Source organism: Vipera ursinii (genome assembly GCF_947247035.1).
Source record: "Vipera ursinii genome assembly, chromosome: W".
NCBI classification, from domain to species: Eukaryota; Metazoa; Chordata; class Lepidosauria; order Squamata; family Viperidae; genus Vipera; species Vipera ursinii.
The window spans coordinates 41,490,653-41,505,705 of NC_139522.1; the positions used below are offsets into that span (position 1 = coordinate 41,490,653).

At 42.3% G+C, this 15,053-nt stretch overlaps 1 protein-coding gene across 1 annotated transcript in view; it reads right to left on the bottom strand.

Annotated features, from left to right (window-relative positions):
- Nucleotides 1-843: 843 nt before the first annotated feature.
- Nucleotides 844-15,053, bottom strand: part of LOC310648265 (DDB1- and CUL4-associated factor 7) — a 156,659-nt gene continuing 142,449 nt past the window's right edge. Inside the window, exon 7 of the mRNA XM_083376016.1 lies at nucleotides 844-1,194. Coding sequence (XP_083232142.1) covers nucleotides 1,022-1,194 — 173 coding nt within the window. The 3' untranslated portion in view covers nucleotides 844-1,021. The remainder of the gene's footprint in view (nucleotides 1,195-15,053) is intronic.

Genomic DNA, 15,053 nt, shown 5'->3' on the forward strand with positions numbered 1-15,053 from the left:
CTGCTGCCAGACACCGTCGGCCCCCATTCACTTGCTGCCTCTTGTGCGCATGCTGGGGGGGGGCACCTGGCCAGACTGATCACCCTGATATTGTGTTTCCCCGAAATGCATCTTTTGGAGCAAATATATATATATATATATATTCATTAGCCCACTGCTCCACCAAGGCTCTTTACCACAATGTTGCAATAATGTCTGTTTTCTCTGTGATTCCTTCATTTATAATTTCTGGCATGGAATTAGCTCTTTTCACAGTGGCTGCAGTTAAAATATATATATTTTCAGGGAAACACGGTATGTACCCAAATTTCCACATTTTTATATATTTCTATTACTTTTGAAGTCTCTTTAGTTGTACAGAAGGAACAGCAACATAAATGATTATAATCATTTTCTAATGTATAATAATTATCTAATGTAGCATACCAATTTAAAGCTTCAATCCAAGCTATTTTTGCAAGAGGAAACTCCAACAACTCCTACACAGGACAAGTCCTTGCTTATAGGCAAAGAACAATTTTAACAACAGAACTTTGTTGCACAGAAACCCTTACAAACTCATAATTGGTATCAAAGAAATTGCCTGGGAGCAGGGAGAGAGGAAAAGAAAATATTTAATAAAAGTTACTTTAATAGCTATATAACTTTGAATAGATTTTAGGCATTTATAACAAATTTAATGCAGAATGTTAACTGGCAGTCACTGCCATTGTAATAAAAATGCTCAACACAAATGGCCATAATATATACATAACTTTAATTGAAGATGTTGATAAAATCTGAGAGGATCGGAAACATCAAGGATATCTCTGCATTTTTAAGTCATTCACATGGAGTGGGGGAGGGGAGGAGATAGAAAAGATGGGTAGAAGTTCATCATGTATACTCACTAACTCCAGCTGTCAGTCTTCCTAGAAGTTAATAAGAGCTAGTGAGACTGTTTCAATGCAGCTTTGTTCTTAACTTTAGAACACTGAAAGAGGAGCATCCTGCTTCATTATTTCCCATAACCTAGTTATTTTTAAACTCTCAGGATTTCCAGACAGTTGTTGTAACAGATGGCGATCCAGTCTGGCTGAGTTGATGCCCACTGCACATTGTTAATTTCTCCTTCTGCTGTGTAAGCCAAGATTGGATCTTCAATGGCACGAGGCATTTGCTGGATATCCCAAATGAGAGCTTGATGGTCATCCGCTGTCAAAGGTGAAATATAGATTTAGTTAAGTTTTCTTTGCAGATAATTTATTCAACCATGTATCCCAAAATAGATAAGAAAAGCCTTGAGAAATCATTGGGGTCATTACCATCAAATACAGTCATGTGAAAAAGAAGGTACACATTCTTTGAGTTCTATGGTTTTATGTATCTGGACATAGTAAAAATCATGTGGTCCTTAGCAGTTCTTAAAAGTAGGTAAATACATCCTCAGATGAACAACAAAACATGGCATTTTACACCATATCATTTATTTTACAAAAAGAAAGCCAAAATGGAGAAGCCATGTGTGAAGAACTAAGTACACTTTATGATTCAATGGCTTGTAGAACCATCTTTAGCAGCAATAACGTGAAGTAATCATTTTCTCTATGACTTTATCAGTCTCTCACATCATTGTGGGGGAATTTTGGCCCACTCTTCTTTACAACATTGCTTCAGTTTGTTGAGGTTTGTGGGCATTTGTTTATGCACAGCTCTTGAGGGCCCACCACAGCATTTCAATCGGGCTGAGGTCTGGACTTTGACTGTGCCAGTGCAACACCTTCATTCTTTTCTTTTTCAGTCATTCTGATGTAGATTTACTGGTGTGCTTGGGATCATTGTCCTGTTGCATAACTTAATGTTGGCCAGGCTTTAGCTGTTGGACAGATGGCCTCACATTTGACTTTAAAATACTTTGGTATACAGAGGGAGTTTATGGACGACTCAATGACTGCAAGGTGCCCAGGTCCTGTGGCTGCAAAAAAAGCCCAAATCATCACCCCTCTACCACTGTGCTCGATGGTTGGTATGAGATGTTTGTGCTGATACACTGTGTTTCTTTTTTGCCAAATGTGGCACTGTGGATTATGGCCAAACATCTCCACTTTGGTCTTGTCTGTCCAAAGGATAGTGTTGCAGAAGTCTTGTAATTTGTTCAGATGCAACTTTGCTGACATATTCTTTTTAGAGAGAAGAGGCTTTCTCCTGGCGACCCTTCCAAACAAACCATACTTGTTCAGTCTTTTTCTAATTGTACTGTCATGAACTTTAACATTTAACATGCTGACTATGGCCTATAGAGTCTGAGATGTAACTCTTGGATTTTTTGCAATTTTTCTGAGCATTACACGGTCTGACCTTGGGGTGAATTTTCTGGGATGTCCACTCCTGGGAAGGTTGGAAACTTTCTTGAATGAGGATGAAGGTTCGTTCTCTGAGCTTGTGGGTTGGTTTCCAAACGTTTCATTACCAGACTAGGTGACATCTTCAGCGGAGTTTAGGGGATGTCAGTATCAGTGTTCTTCTGTTTATAAGGGCTTTGTGTGGTCACTAGGTCTTGTGATGGTGAGGTCACGTCAGGTCAGGGTCCCATCAGGTCAGGGTCTTGTGATGGGTCAGGTATGGGTGTGTCAAGTGAGACACTTGTGATGGAACTTGTGATGGGTAGGTTACATCAGGTCAGGGTCATTGGGAGGTGAAGTGCTGGTTGAGAGGGCTTGCATGGGTTGGTTGAGGGTTGGCGCCGTCTCTGATTGGCTATGTGGTTGATTTGGATTCTGAGGGGTTTGTAGGCAGGTTGTAGGACAATGTGTCTCTTTATAGAATTGCTTGTGGAGTACCAGGCTTCGATGAACTCACGAGCGTGGAGGGTGGTAGCATGGCTGATGATTTTTGTGTTGCTCCAATCGAACTGGTGCTGTTTGGTGTTGGTATGGGTAAAGATTAAGGATTTGGAATCGTGGCGTTTGACTGCCAGCTGGTGTTCTTGGATCCTGTTTTTTAATTGGCGTGATGTTTGTCCCATGTAGAATTGGTTGCAATTGTTGGAGTTGATTTTGTAGATTACATTGTTTCATCCTTCTGTATCTTGTCTTTGGTTCTGGATAATTCCTGGTGGAGTTTGGCTGTGAGTTTGTGGGCTACTGCTATTCCTAGAGGTTGGGGAATTCTGGCTGTCATTTCCAACACCCCTTTTTTGTATGGTAGGGTTAGTTTTTGTGTGGTGGTTGGCTGTCTGGTGTGTTGTGGTTTGGTTGCTGTGTGTCTGAATAGGAAGTTTTTCGGATAGCCATTACAGAGAAAGATGTCAAGCAGTTGTTTCTCTTCTGCTTTTCTTAAGAGTCGTGGTGCTGCAGTGTGTCCTGGCTCTTTTGAAGAGGGTCTGGACACAGCTTTTGTTTGCAGTGGGGTGGTTGCTTGTGAAACTGAGGATCTGTTCCATGTGAATGGGTTTGCGGTAGACGTGGGTTTCCACTTTTCCGTTGTCTAGTCTCCTTATGTCGATGTCGAGGAATGGGAGTCTGTTGTCTGTTTCCTCTTCACATGTGAATTTGATCCCAGAGAATATGTTACTGAGTAGGTGGTGTGTTTCTTCAATTTGGGAGCATTTAATGATGATGGTGTCATCAACATAGCGTGTCCAGAATTTTGGTTGAATGGTGGGTAGAGCTATGGATTCGAGTTGTTGCATGACTGCATCTGCTATTAGGCCTAATATGGGTGATCCCATCGGGGTACCTTGTACTTGCTTATAGATTTTCCCATTGAACTTGAAGTATGTGTTGAGGCATATATCCAGAAGTTTCATGATGGTTTCTATGGACATGGAGTGTTTTGTGGTAACATCATCTTTGTGGTATGGTGCTTAGTGAGTAGGTGGTGGTTTGCTTAGCCAGGTCAATGTCAATCGAGGTGAAGAGTATGGTGACTGTAGGGAAATTATTGCAGGCTGCAGAAGCGCAGCTGAAACAATTGTTTTTCAGTCTCCTGAAACAAGCCATGATAAACCACCTGTTCAGCACAAGGTCAATCAGTTAATTGTTAGCTATTAAAATGCAGCTGACATAACCAAGCCGGGGGAATATCATGCAGGTTCAGAGCCAATGGGAGAGTAGGATTTTTTGTTGTACACGAGCTCAATCCAATGAGTGTATTTCCTTGTAAATAAAAGAGAGCTTTGGACATTGCTCTGGGCTTTCATCCCGAGATAGAAAAGACTTTGTCTTATTTTCATGACAGACCACCACATGTGGTGACCCCGACGTGATTCTTTGAGACCCTCAGACTTACGCCTGGCATAGGCATAGTGCACTTCATCGGATCTTGCAGGATGGGACTGAATATTCGTAAGTATGGGGAATGATTTTTCAGCGTCACAAAAACTCCATGCCAGAGTTACGCCAGATCTTAAAGAATACGTTTCCTGCTTTTTGTCAAGTAGGTTTAGGAGACATAGAAAACTTACTCAGGGTTATTTCAGCTCAATGTCCCTGGTATCCTGAACAAGGTACTTTAGAAGTTCAGGATTGGAAAAGGATAGGGAAAATTTTACATGAGGAACCAAGAGCCTCAATTAATCATTTACTTCTTTGGGAAAATTTTTTGGAAGCTTTAATAGCACATTCTAATCCTTTGTTCCTTTCACCAGAACTGTCCGCCCCGCTACCTTATGTGTTGACTCCGATGCCTCGTTTAGTTACCCCAAAGGCTCCGGAGGAGATTAAGTTAATATCTAAGTCGTATACATCATTACCTGAAATTAACAATTTGGAGGGTTCTAAAAAAGTTGATGAAGCAAGTACAAAAAGTTTAAAGTGTCAAGGGGCAGTTGGGGTAGTTAGAGCAGGATTTGACGAAGCTCAAGGGAAAGGGTTATTGTCACCGGAGGAATTGGTAGAAGGTTTGGAGGCTTCTCCCGTAACGGTGGAGATAGATGGTCAAGGAAATAGGCAATATCGTTGGCAGCCGTTGCCTTTTTCTATTTTGAGAGAAATTAGGAAAAGTATAACTGAGACAGGATTGCATTCCTCCTTTGTGCAAGGAACCATAGAAGGGATATCTACAGGATATAATATGGTTCCACAAGATTGGAAGGATTTGTGGAGAATGCTTTTAACACCGGCACAGTATGTAGTTTGGGATTCTGAATATCAGCGTAACGCTATTGTAGCTGGAAACAACTCTGGAGGAGCTTACACTCCAGATCAACTTTATGGTTCTGGTCGATTTACCACTGTTCTACAACAAGTAGGAGGAATTCCTGATGCTGCTTATCCTGTAATTGGCCATTGTGTGATAAGCGCGTATAAAAAAGTACCTCAGTCAGGCAAACCCACTAAGTCTTTTACTAATGTCCGACAGGGGCCAACTGAGCCTTATCCAGAATTCATTGATACATTGAAAGAGGCTATTGAGAAACAAATTGATAATGCAGAAGCAGTTCAAGAACTTTTGTTGAAATTGGTTTATGAAGCTGCAAACGCAGACTGTAAAAAAGCTCTAACTAATATAATGAGTCAACCAACTTATGGAATAGCAGATATGTTAAGAGCATGTTCCTCTGTGGGAACAGGGGTGTGGAATATGAGTGCTTTAGCTAACGCTTTGCAAAAAGGAAAATTTGGTCAACAAACGGGTAATTGTTTCAACTGTGGGAAACCTGGTCATTTTAAGGCACAATGTCGAGCTCCAGGAGGAGGGAATAGTGTTGGAAGTAGACAGGGAAATAATAAATCTGGAGTTCGCCCGAAACAGCCTTGTCCAAAATGCAAGAAGGGATTTCATTGGGCAAACCAATGTAGAAATGTTAAGACTTCGGGAAACTGGGATGCGGGCTAGCAGCTAGCCCAGGAAGTAAAGCTGCTTGTTGCCAAAATGAACAAAGTTATAAGGGCAACACTGCATCTATTTGTGAAAAATTGTCTGTTCAGAACGTTCCCATAGCCACCAAGGGTAGTGCAGGTATAGATTTGATTAATCAGCAAGATATTAATTTGGATTTTCCTGACGTTGTGACTTGTATGCCAACTCAACTTTGGGGACCATTGCCTAAAGGAACAGTAGGTTTAATCCTTCCTCGTTCCTCAGCAGCGAAAAAAGGGTTTCACATAATTCCTGGAGTAATTGATTCAAACTATTTAGGACAGATTATGATTCAAATAATGGTGAAAGTTCCTCAATTGGCAAGTAAAGGGAACTACGTGGCTAATTCTTTGAGTCAAATTTGGGTTGACCGATGTCAAGATAATAATCCTTTGTCTTTAATTATTTTAAATACCTGTAAATTGCCTACTGGGATTTTATGCCAAGTTTCAGACTTCAATGACAAATTGTTTATTATAGAATGGATTCATTTGAACAATTCTCAGCCAAAAACTATCAGTTCAATTAACACTTTATATGCTCAACTTATTGTTAAAGGAAGACATCGCAGTATGCAAATGTTAGGCTTAGATTTGGTGGTAATAGTAGTTCCTCATTCTTTGAAAGACTGGGAAAATAGTCTATCTTTTTCGTCTGAATTACAATTAGTGCTGGCAGATTTTGTGGGTAAGTATCGATATCACATTCCAATTGACCCGAGAATATCTTTGTTACAATAAGAGCATTTTTCTCTTCGTTCCTTAATTTCAGTGTGGCCTCTTTCTGATGCTCTTACAGTATTTACTGATGGAGGTAAACAGTGGGGTGCTGTAGCCTGGCAGGGAAAAGGCCAATGGAAAACGAAAATTACCCCTCCTCAGAAGTCTGCGCAAAGGGCAGAGTTAGCCGCAGTAATTTTGTCTTTGCAACTATTTAAAAATCAAGCATTTAATTTAATTACTGATAGTTTGTATGTTGCTAATGTTATTCAGAATCTTTCTCATGCTTATGTTTCTCCCAGTGTGGAGGACAATTTATTTTCTCTTTTTCTTACACTGCAGCAGTTATTAGCTAGCCGAAGATATTATTTACATGTGTCTCATATTAAAAGTCATCAACCATTTCCTGGATGGCTTTCAGAAGGCAATGCAGTGGCAGATGCAGCTACAGCAGAGGTTGCTTTGGCGGCCACAATTACACCATGGGAGAGCCATTCTTATTTTCATCAAAATGCAAAAGCCTTGTGTAAGCAATTTGGAATCTCTGTGTCAGAAGCCACAGCCATCATTAAGCAGTGTACATCCTGTGGTCAGAATGTTTTCGGTCCTTCTATGGGTGTCAATCCCAGAGGATTGAAAGCAAATGAAATTTGGCAAATGGATGTTACTCAATATCCTCCTTTTGCTCCTTGGAAGTATTTACATGTTTCTATTGATACGTGTTCTGGGTATATTTTTGTTTCTCCTCAAAGAGGAGAAAAAGTGAAACATGTGCTCAATCATTGTATTAGAAGTTTTTCAAAAATGGGAAAACCTGTACAAATTAAAACGGACAATGGGTCTGCATATTGCAGTGCGGCTTTTGCGAAATTTTGTGATAAATGGGATATTTTGCATAAATTTGGTATTCCTTACAATTCTCAAGGTCAAGCAATAGTAGAAAGAGCAAATAGGACATTAAAGGAGGCTCTTGACAAACATAAAAACAAAAAAGGAGGAACTGTGACTAATTTACCAGTGTTGCAGGAATGGTTATCTTTAACTTTATTTACTTTAAATCATTTAAATATTTCAAAATTAGATTCAGTTTTGGACTCCACAGCTGTGGAACGACATTTTGGTCAACAGTTAGAGGTGCAAAAGGCTAAAGTTTGGTATAGAACTCCACCTGATCCCATTTGGCATGGTCCTGTGCCTTTGTTAACATGGGGGAGAGGATATGCTGCTGTGCTTGCTCCAACAGGTCCAGTCTGGATTCCAGCCAGGTGTGTGAGACCATATCATGAACCCATGGCATCAAGGGTTATACGATCCTATTCCGGATTTCCGAAAGAATCAAAGGATAACAATCAAAATGCCAAAGGAAATTCCACCTCAGAATGAACAATCTGTATTGCATAAGGCAGGGGTGTCAAACTCAATTTCACTGAGGGCCACATCAGCATTGCGGTTGCCCTCAGGGGGCCGGGTGGGTATGGCCAGGGTGGGCGTGGCCTACTGGGTGGGCGTGGCTAGAGTGCATATGGCCTACTGGGTGGGCATGGCCAGTTCTACATCGTTGGCATCAAGGGTGCCTATGGGGGCCTGGGCAGGAGTGGGACAGATCTGAGGGTCTCTGGCAGAAGGAGGGTCTCTGGGCCAGGGCCAAGGCAGTGGGGGCCATTCCCTCACTGTTTCCAGGATGGCTTCGCGGGCCACATGAAACCACTTCGTGGGCCGGATCCGGCCCCCGGGCCTTGTGTTTGACATGTCTGGCATAAGGAGAAAACTCTTGGAAACGATGTGGAGAAGGAAGTTATACATACAGCTAAAATTGAAATGTTTGTTAATTTTATATGTATAATATTTGGGACTTGTTTAGGTATGTTGTGTAATGAAGTCAATGTTTATTCAGTTCAATTGGGGAAAAGGGAAACCGGAGCAAGGAGCCTGGGGAAATAATGTATATGTGTTGTACCTTCAATCTACATAACGAATGAGTTGCCATTTGGTCGTTTAAGAAACAGAAGAAACATGAACTTTGATCAAAGTCCAATAAGCTGAAGGATTGAAATGCAAATGGCGAGAGGACTTATACCACCATCGGGAGTTGCCATGAATTATAGAGATTTGCATATATTTGAATCATTGGATTGTAGCTATGTTTAATCAAACTATCAAGACTTTGAATTGTTAGAACAAGAAGTTTCAGACATTAGAGATGTTGTATTGTGGAATCACATGGCTTTAGATATTATGTTAGCCACAAAAAGAGGGGTGTGTGCTTTTATTCATAGTCACTGTTGTGTTTATATTTCTGATTTTCATGTTAATATTACTCATACAATTGATGTTATGGAAAAGATGGTTAAAGAAAAATTCCTTAGTTATACTGGCTCTGCAGTGACAAATCCATGGGATTGGTTATGGTCTTGGCTATCTGATTTTGGATGGGTGCGACAAATTGTCCCCATCATAATTGGAGTTGTGTGTTTGCTGATTGGTTTGTGCTGTCGTATACAATGCTTACCAAGTTTATGGTTTTTGTGTAGGCAGTTATGATCACCCTGGAAAGAGGTGTTATACGCCTACAAACTGTTGAATCAACATAAAGATCTGTATGGCAGTTAAAAACAAAAAGGAGGAGATGTAGGGAAATTATTGCAGGCTGCAGAAGCGCAGCTGAAACAATTGTTTTTCAGTCTCCTGAAACAAGCCATGATAAACCACCTGTTCAGCACAAGGTCAATCAGTTAATTGTTAGCTATTAAAATGCAGCTGACATAACCAAGGGGGGGGGAATATCATGCAGGTTCAGAGCCAATGGGAGAGTAGGATTTTTTGTTGTACACGAGCTCAATCCAATGAGTGTATTTCCTTGTAAATAAAAGAGAGCTTTGGACATTGCTCTGGGCTCTCATCCCGAGATAGAAAAGACTTTGTCTTATTTTCATGAGAGACCACCACAGTGACGTTGAAGGATACCATGATTTCTTCCCTCTTGATCTTGGTGTGCTTGATGAGTTGGAGAAATTGTTCTGGGGAGTTTATTGAGTGGGTTGCATCATTGACCAGTTGTCTCAGTTTCCTCTGCAGGGTTTTTGCTAGTTTGTATGTCAGTGTTCCAGGTAGAGACACAATTGGGCATAAGGGGATCGCATTCTTGTGTATTTTGGGGAGTCCATAGAACCTGGGTGTGGAGGAGTCTTGTGGTGTGCTTTCTCTCTAGTGGTGTTAGCAGGTTTTTTTCATTTTTCTTAGGGTGTCTTTTATTTCTGGATCATTGTGGATTATTTGGTAGGTGTTGGTGTCGTTTAGATGGTTTTTGGCTTTGCTGATGTAGTCAGTTTTGTCCATTACTACCGTCAGTCTGCCTTTGTCTGCTGGTAGGATGACGATGCTTTAGTCTTGCTTCAGTTTCTTTAGTGCTCTCTTCTCCTTTTGGCTGAGTGTTTCATTTCGCCTGTTGCATTGCACGTTGGGGATGATTCTTTGTCTGATGTCTTTTTGTGTTTTTGGTCCAGGTGGTGTGGTTTTAGAATGGATTCGAGATTGGCGATTAATTCAGTGGGGTCAGCATCTTCGTGGTTGAAATTGAGGCCATGTCTGAGGACGGCCTTTTCGTCATCAGATAGAGGTCTGCTGGATAGTTTTCTGATCCATAGTTCTGAGTTGTTGTCTTGTGGTTTTGGGGTGATGGTATTGAGTTTCTCTTGTAGTGAGTTGTGTTCTGGGGTTTGTATTTTGTTGGCATTCCTGTGGATCGTGCATTGGTATCTGTCAGGTCTTGCCCGATGGAGTGGAGGCATGCGGGGTTTTTGTTTGTCAATGATGCATTGATATTTTTCAAGGTGGTTGTGGGTATTGATGATCATGAATCAAAGCATTTTGCGTCCGTTTTTGAAGGCCAGTTTCCGTGCTTGTGTGTGGTTGATCGGTGGTCGGTAGCATATGCTTTTTGGAGTTGTTTGAGGAGGCATTCATGGAGGAAGTGTAGCTATTTAAGGGTTGACGATCGTTGAAAGTCTCCCAGCAGCGGGCAAGTTTAAGCATTGAACACCCATGTAGGTTTCCAATATCTGTAGCTCAGGTGTAAGATGAGGGTGAAGGTTAGTTCTCCAAGCTTGTGGGTTGGTTTCCAAATGTTTCATTACCAATTGCTTCTCTTAAGATCATTGCTGATGTCTTCACACTTTGGCATTGTGTTAACACAAACCTCAATGCTGGAGACCAGCAAACTCTTAAAACTAGAGGGGTTTTATCTTTGATCATGTGCATTTCTGTAGATATGTAGATTCTGTATTTCTGTAGAAGAGGGGGTCACGTGACTGCTACTTAGCCTCTTTGTACTTAAGGAAGCAGTTAGGTTGTCCTTAGTTTTTCACACGACATAGTGTAAAATGTCATGTGTTGTTGTTCATGAGGTTGCATTTGCCTACTTTTAAGAACTGCTAAGGACCAGATGTTTCTTACTATGTCCTGCTACGTGAAACCATAGAACTCAAAGAGGATGTACTTTCTTTTTCACATGACTGTATATGGGCATATTTGATGATGATCATGGTATATGGAAGACTGTAAACTAGAATATAAAATGAATAAATGGTAAAGAGCATGAGTTAATGAAAAAAGAAAAATGTGTTGTATGTCTATGAAACTTAGTAAAAGGGGAATGATGTAAGAGATCTAAAAGAAGGTGATTGCAGGAGATGATCAGGCTGAGCCTGAGGTCAAGCACATCATCAGTCTCAAGTCCCTTCGTGCCCATGAGATCTAAGTCCACCCCACCTTGAGTTCCATTGACCCTTATCTACCATCAATTTGCTTTGACCGTTAGTAGTTCAGATTTGTGTAGAGACTGTTAGCATGCAATAAACCTGTATTCATTTGAACTGCCCTGGCTCCTGATCACGCTTGACAATGATCTGATCTTGTAGAGGAGAGTCAATCAATATAAACAGGAAAGTGAAACTCTAGGGTTATGATTGAAAAGATTATGATGTAAGTCAAAAATACTAATTACATACAGTCTTTGATTTATAATCATTTGTTTAGTGACTGTTTGAAGTTACAATACTGAAAAAGTGACTTATGACCGTTTTTCACATGACAATTGCAGCCTTAACATATTCAGGGGAGTAGATAGTTGCAAATGGATGGAGCTACATCATGGATTTAAGTGAGAGGAGAATTTAAAGGAGCTTGTTTTTCTTCTGATTGGGCTTATTTTCATCTGTCCTCAAAATTCCACGAAATTACAGGTAGCCTTCGACTTACAACCATTCATTTAGTGACTATTCAAAGTTACAATAGCACTGAAAAAGTGAGTTATGACCATTTTTCACACTTACGACTGTTGCAGCATCCTCATGGTCAAACAATCAAAATTCAGACACTTGGTAACTGGCATGTATTTATCACGGTTGCAGTATCTCAGGGTCATGTGATCACCTTTTGCGACCTTCTGACAAGCAATAGGGAGAAAGCAGAACTATTTAACTCGTTTTTTGCATCTGTCTTTACACAAAGGGAAAAAAACAGTCCAACCTACCAAAACCAGTGCCATAAAAAACAGAATAGAAACGCAAGTTAAGATAGGAAAAAAAATGGTAAGTGAACACCTGTCCAGCCTAGACGAGTTCAAATCACCAGGACCAGATGGATTACATCCCAAAGTTCTCAAGGAACTGGCAGACGTGATCTCAGAACCACTGAACTATATTTTTCATAGATCCTGGAGCACTGGGGAACTACCAGAGGACTGGAAAAGAGCTGATGTAGTTCCCATATTCAAAAAAGGGAAAAAATAGATCCAGGAAACTACAGACCTATCAGCCTGACCTCAATACCTGGGAAGCTTCTGGAAAAGATAATCAAACAACAAATCAGTGAACACCTTGATGCAAACAAAGTCATCACTAAAAGTCAACATGGGTTTGTCAAAAACAGATCATGCCAGACAAATCTTATTACATTCTTTGACCAAGTGACAAACTAGTGGACCAGAGGAATGCTGTAGATATAATTTACTTGGACTTCAGTAAGGCATTTGATAAAGTAGATCACAACCTACTACTTGATAAGATAGAAAAATGTGGGTTAGACAGCATCACCACCAGATGGATTCGTAGCTGGCTGACAGGCCGTACTCAGCGTGTGGTCCTCAATGGAACCGCATCTACATGGAAGGAAGTGTGTAGTGGGGGTGCCCCAGGGCTCTGTTCTGGGCCCAGTGCTCTTCAATATCTTCATTAACGACCTGGATGAGGGGATAGATGGGGAACTCATCAAATTTGCAGACGACACCAAGCTGGCAGGAATAGCCAATACTCCAGAAGATAGGCTTAAGATACAGAAGGATCTGGACAGACTCTAACACTGGGCACTATCTAACAAAATGAAATTCAATGGTGAAAAAAGTAAGGTTCTACATTTAGGCAGGAAAAATCAAATGCACAGGTATAGTATAGGTGGTACCTTGCTCAATAGTAGTAACTGTGAGAGGGATCTCGGAGTCCTAGTAGACAATCTGGGAGGAGTTTGATCCTGTGACTCCTGAAGATGTGGACAGGATCATGGGGAAGCTGAGCTCCACCACGTGTTTGTTGGACCCGTGCCCCTCCTGGCTGGTTTATGCAGTCCAGGATGGGACACGAGGCTGGCTCCAGGCAGTGATAACTGCTTCTTTGAGGGAGGGTAGTTTTCCCGCTGCCTTGAAGGAGGCGGTGGTGAGACCCCTCCTCAAGAAGCCTGCCCTGGACCCAGCTGTATTAAATAACTTCGTCCGGTCTCCAACCTTCGCTTTCTTGCGAAGGTTGTTGAGAGCGTGGTGGCGCATCAGCTCCCTCTGTTCTTGGAGGAAGCTGATTATCTAGACCCGTACCAATCGGGCTTCAGGTCCGGGTACAGCACGGAGACGGCATTGGTCGCACTGGTGAATGATCTCTGGCGGGCTCGGGACAGGGGTTGTTCCTCTGTCCTAGTCCTATTAGACCTCTCAGCGGCTTTCGATACCATCGACCATGGTATCCTGCTGCGGCGCCTCAGGGGGTTGGGAGTGGGAGGCACAGTTCTTCAGTGGTTTTCCTCCTATCTTCTGGGGCGTTCGCAGTCGGTGTTGGCAGGAGGGCAGAGGTCGACCTTGAGGCCCCTTGTTTGTGGAGTTCCTCAGGGATCGGTCCTCTCGCCTCTCCTGTTCAACATCTACATGAAGCCTCTGGGTGAGATCATTTGTGGTTTTGGAGTTGGTTATCATCAGTACGCTGATGATACCCAGCTTTTTATTTCAACCCCAAACCACCCCAGTGATGCCCTCGACGTGATGTCCCGTTGCCTGGAGGCGGTCCGAGTCTGGATGGGGAGGAACAGGCTTCAGCTCAACCCTGACAAGACTGAGTGGCTTTGTGTGTTGGCATCCCGGGAAACGCAGAATTTTCCATCTCTTAATATGGGGGGTGAGTTATTACCCCCCGTAGATTGGGCTCGCAACTTGGGGGTCCTTCTAGATTCACAGCTCTCCTCAGAAGATCATATAGGAGCTGTGACTAGGGGGGCCTTAGCCCAGGTTTGCCTGGTGCGCCAGTTGCGGCCCTATCTAGACCGGGATGCCTTGCGGACAGTCACTCATGCGCTCGTGACCTCTCGTTTGGACTACTGCAATGCTCTCTACATGGGGCTGCCCTTGAGGTCCACTCGGAGGCTTCAACTGGTGCAGAATGCAGCCGTGCGAGTTGTGTTGGGGGTCTCCCGATACTCCCATGTTACACCTCTGCTCCGTGAGCTGCATTGGCTGCCAGTTGCCCTCCGGGTGAGATTCAAGGTGCTGGTAATGACCTATAAAGCCCTACATGGCATGGGTCCGGATTACCTACGGCAGCACCTGCTGCCGGCATCAACTTCCCTCCGTCCAGTGCGCTCCCACAGAGTGGGCCTCCTCAGGGTGCCTCCGATCAGAGAATGTCGATTGGTGGCCCCCAGGGGGAGGGCGTTCTCTGTGGGCGCACCAGACCTATTGAACCGCTTGCCGGTTGAGCTCCGGATGGCCCCCGACCTTCGCTCCTTCCGGCGTGATTTAAAAACTTATTTATTTGAACAATCTGGCCTGGTCTGATGGGTTTGGGGTTGGATTTAGTTTTAACACAGTTTTATTATTGTATTATATTGGGCATAATTATTTAATTCTTTTTAATTTTTTTAACTTTTGTATTTATATTTTGATATTTATTGCCCTGTACACTGCCCTGAGTCCTTCGGGAGAAGGGCGGTATAAAAATTTAATAATAAATAATAAATAAATAAATAAAATCACTTAAATATGACCCAGCAGTGTGCTGCAGCTGCCAAAAAAGCCAACACAGTGCTAGGCTGCATTAACAGAGGGATAGAATCAAGATCAAGTGAAGTACTAATACCACTTTACAATGCTTTGGTAAGGCCACACCTGGAATACTGCATCCAGTTTTGGTCACCACGATGTAAAAAAGATGTCGAGACTCTAGAAAGGGTACAGAGAAG